The sequence below is a fragment of the Helobdella robusta genome, assembly GCF_000326865.2.
Source record: "Helobdella robusta unplaced genomic scaffold HELROscaffold_75, whole genome shotgun sequence".
Taxonomy (NCBI): domain Eukaryota; kingdom Metazoa; phylum Annelida; class Clitellata; order Rhynchobdellida; family Glossiphoniidae; genus Helobdella; species Helobdella robusta.
In genome coordinates, this window is record NW_008705426.1 from 354,783 (window position 1) to 357,480 (window position 2,698).

Below are 2,698 nucleotides of genomic sequence, written 5' to 3' on the forward strand. Positions count from 1 at the left end.
GACGTGTGTGATCGAGGAGGTAACGACTGAGGGGTAGAAGAGGACGATGCTGATAATGATAATGAAAAAAATGATGATGATGATGATGATGTTGTCGTCGGTGATGAAAATGATGATGGGGATAAAACGACGGAAGCGAATGGCGCCATTTTGTTTTTGTTGAAAAGCATCATATCGTTTGATTTTGTTGACGATTTTGTAGATGATGTTGCAGCTGTTGCAGCTGTTGCAGTTGACGTTTTTGTTGGCGTTGTTGACGTTCTTGCTGCTGTTTTTGTTGATGTTGTTGTTGCTTTTACTGTTGAAGTTGATGTTGTCGTTGCTGCTCTTGTTGAAAATGATGACGATGATTTTGCTGTCAGTGATGATACCTTTGATGCTGCTAGATTTAAATGTAGCTGTTGCTGTTGTGGCTGCTGCTGTTGAGGAAGCAACCGCTGTTGCTGCAGTTGCTGATGAGTTTGTTGTTGATGTTGTTTACAATTGGCACTCTTGACGGTTTTATTTTTCCATTTCATCGCGATTTCGACGATGTTTTTGTTGTTGTTGATATTATTATTATTATTATTCATATTATTATTATTTTTATTATTATTACTGTTGTTGTTGTTGCTGAAACTTTTGCTAAGGTTAACGCAAGTTACTTTTGTTATGTTTGTCGTAACTTTGTTGATGTTGTTGTTGCCACTTTTAAGTTTACTACCATTGGTACCATCATCAACTTTACTCATTTTTCGTGAAGTAATAGCAGCTGCAGCAGTAGTAGTAGCAGTAGTAGTAGCAGTAGTAGTAGTAGCAGTAGTAGTAGTAGCAGTAGCAGAAGTAGTAGTAGCAGTCGTAGCAGCAGTATAAATAGCAGCACTTAAATCTTTCATTGATGTTGAACTAGTTTGTTGAGTGCGAGTTAAATATTTCGGTGATGACGATGACGACGACGATGATGATAATGATGGAATGAGTGAAATCGATGATGATGATGCCGCTGCTGCTGCTGCAGTTGGTGGTGGTGGTAGAAGTTGTGGCGATGATGATAATGACGACGACGATGGTAAGTGAAGGGATGATGATAACAGTGACTCGTTCCGCCACCAATTGTTATTATTAAAGTTGTTATTATCTTTGAAAGAATTGTTGTTATCATTACTATTATTATAAGTAGTAGCAGCAGCAGCAGTAGTAGTAGTAGTAGTAGCAGCAGCAGCAGCAGCAGTAGTAGTAGAAGTAGTAGTGGTAGTAGTATCATCTTCATCATTTACACCGATTATCCCGCCATAAGTTGCACATACTTTTTCCGTCACACCAAAGCAACCACAATTATTATTATTATCATCATTATACTTATTATTATTATTATAAACATCATTATCATCATCGCCACCGACGCAGCTTAAAGTCACTAAGGACATTGTTCTATTGACTCTCTCCTTTCTCGTCATCATCATCATCATAACTCCTACATCTTTATTATTATTATTATTATTAGTAGTAGTAGTAGTAGAAGCAGTGGCAGTAGTAGCAGCAGTAGTAGTAGTCGTAGTAGTAGTAGTAGGAGTAGAAGTATTTGCCAAAAGCGCCAAGCATAAACTGTTATTGCTTAGAGCCTTATTGAAGGTTCCGCTATAATTTACACTATCATTATTATTATTATTAATATTATTATTGTTATTATTGTTGTTATTATTATTATTATTATTTGTTGTTGTTGTAGTTGAAAGTTGCGGATTTGAATGAACTTTATGCCTGGTCCATGGAAGTTTTGGGCAGGGAAGGTTGGATTTTCTCATCTTTATTTCTCTGCTGCTGTTGTTGTTGTTGTTGCTGCTGTTGATGTTGTTGTTGCTGCTGTTGATGTTGTTAATATTAGTGTCATAATAATAATAATAATCATAAAAATATTTTTCCAAGTTTCGCTTTTTATTGTCGTTCCGTGTATTAAAGAGAATTCAAAAACCAATCCAGCGTTGAAGATAAAATAGCGCTAACAAACAAACACACATGTCTACAACTATACATACATATACAGACAAACATGCCTATACATGAACACATACAAGGAAACATACAGACTCTCAACATACAAACATTCAACAAACTCTCAACATACAAACAAACAACATACAAACATTCAACAAACATACAATCATTCAACAAACATACAAACATTCAACAAACAAATTCTCAACATACAAACATTCAACTCTTCTTTATGATGATTGTGCGAATGAATGATGCTTTCGAAAGAAAAACAGCAGAACGTGAAAAACTTTTTATTATTATTATAACAATAATTATTATAATTATTATTACTATAATTTATTATAATTATTATTACTATAATAATTATTATTATTTTATTATTTTGCATTTCTTCGTTTATCAGCTTTTTTGATTAAAAACGAAAAAAATAGTTTTCAAGATGAAATAAATCAAGCATCGCCTTAAATCACACGCACACACACACACACGCACACACACACATATATGTGTGTGTGTGTGTACATATATATGTAATAAAAAAATGTGAATAACAAGGTTGATAAGAATTGAAATAAACAACGAAAGCAAAGTTTGATTTAATAAGTTTTTAGAGAATTTCCTTTAATCATACTGTCTGTCTGTCTGCCCGTCTTTCTCTCTTTCTCTCTCTACCTATCTCACCTTCATGCAAACGTACATACATACCAACCAGGTTCTAGAT

The 2,698-nt window shown here is 34.1% G+C and overlaps 1 protein-coding gene across 1 annotated transcript in view; it reads right to left on the reverse strand.

Annotated features, from left to right (window-relative positions):
- The window catches only part of HELRODRAFT_181750 (hypothetical protein), a gene marked incomplete at both ends in the record, with an annotated part of 7,476 nt that extends 6,745 nt beyond the window's left edge, over nt 1–731 (reverse strand). Inside the window, one exon of the mRNA XM_009031535.1 lies at nt 372–731. Within this exon, the coding sequence (XP_009029783.1) occupies nt 372–731 (360 nt within the window). The remainder of the gene's footprint in view (nt 1–371) is intronic.
- Nucleotides 732–2,698: the final 1,967 nt, after the last annotated feature.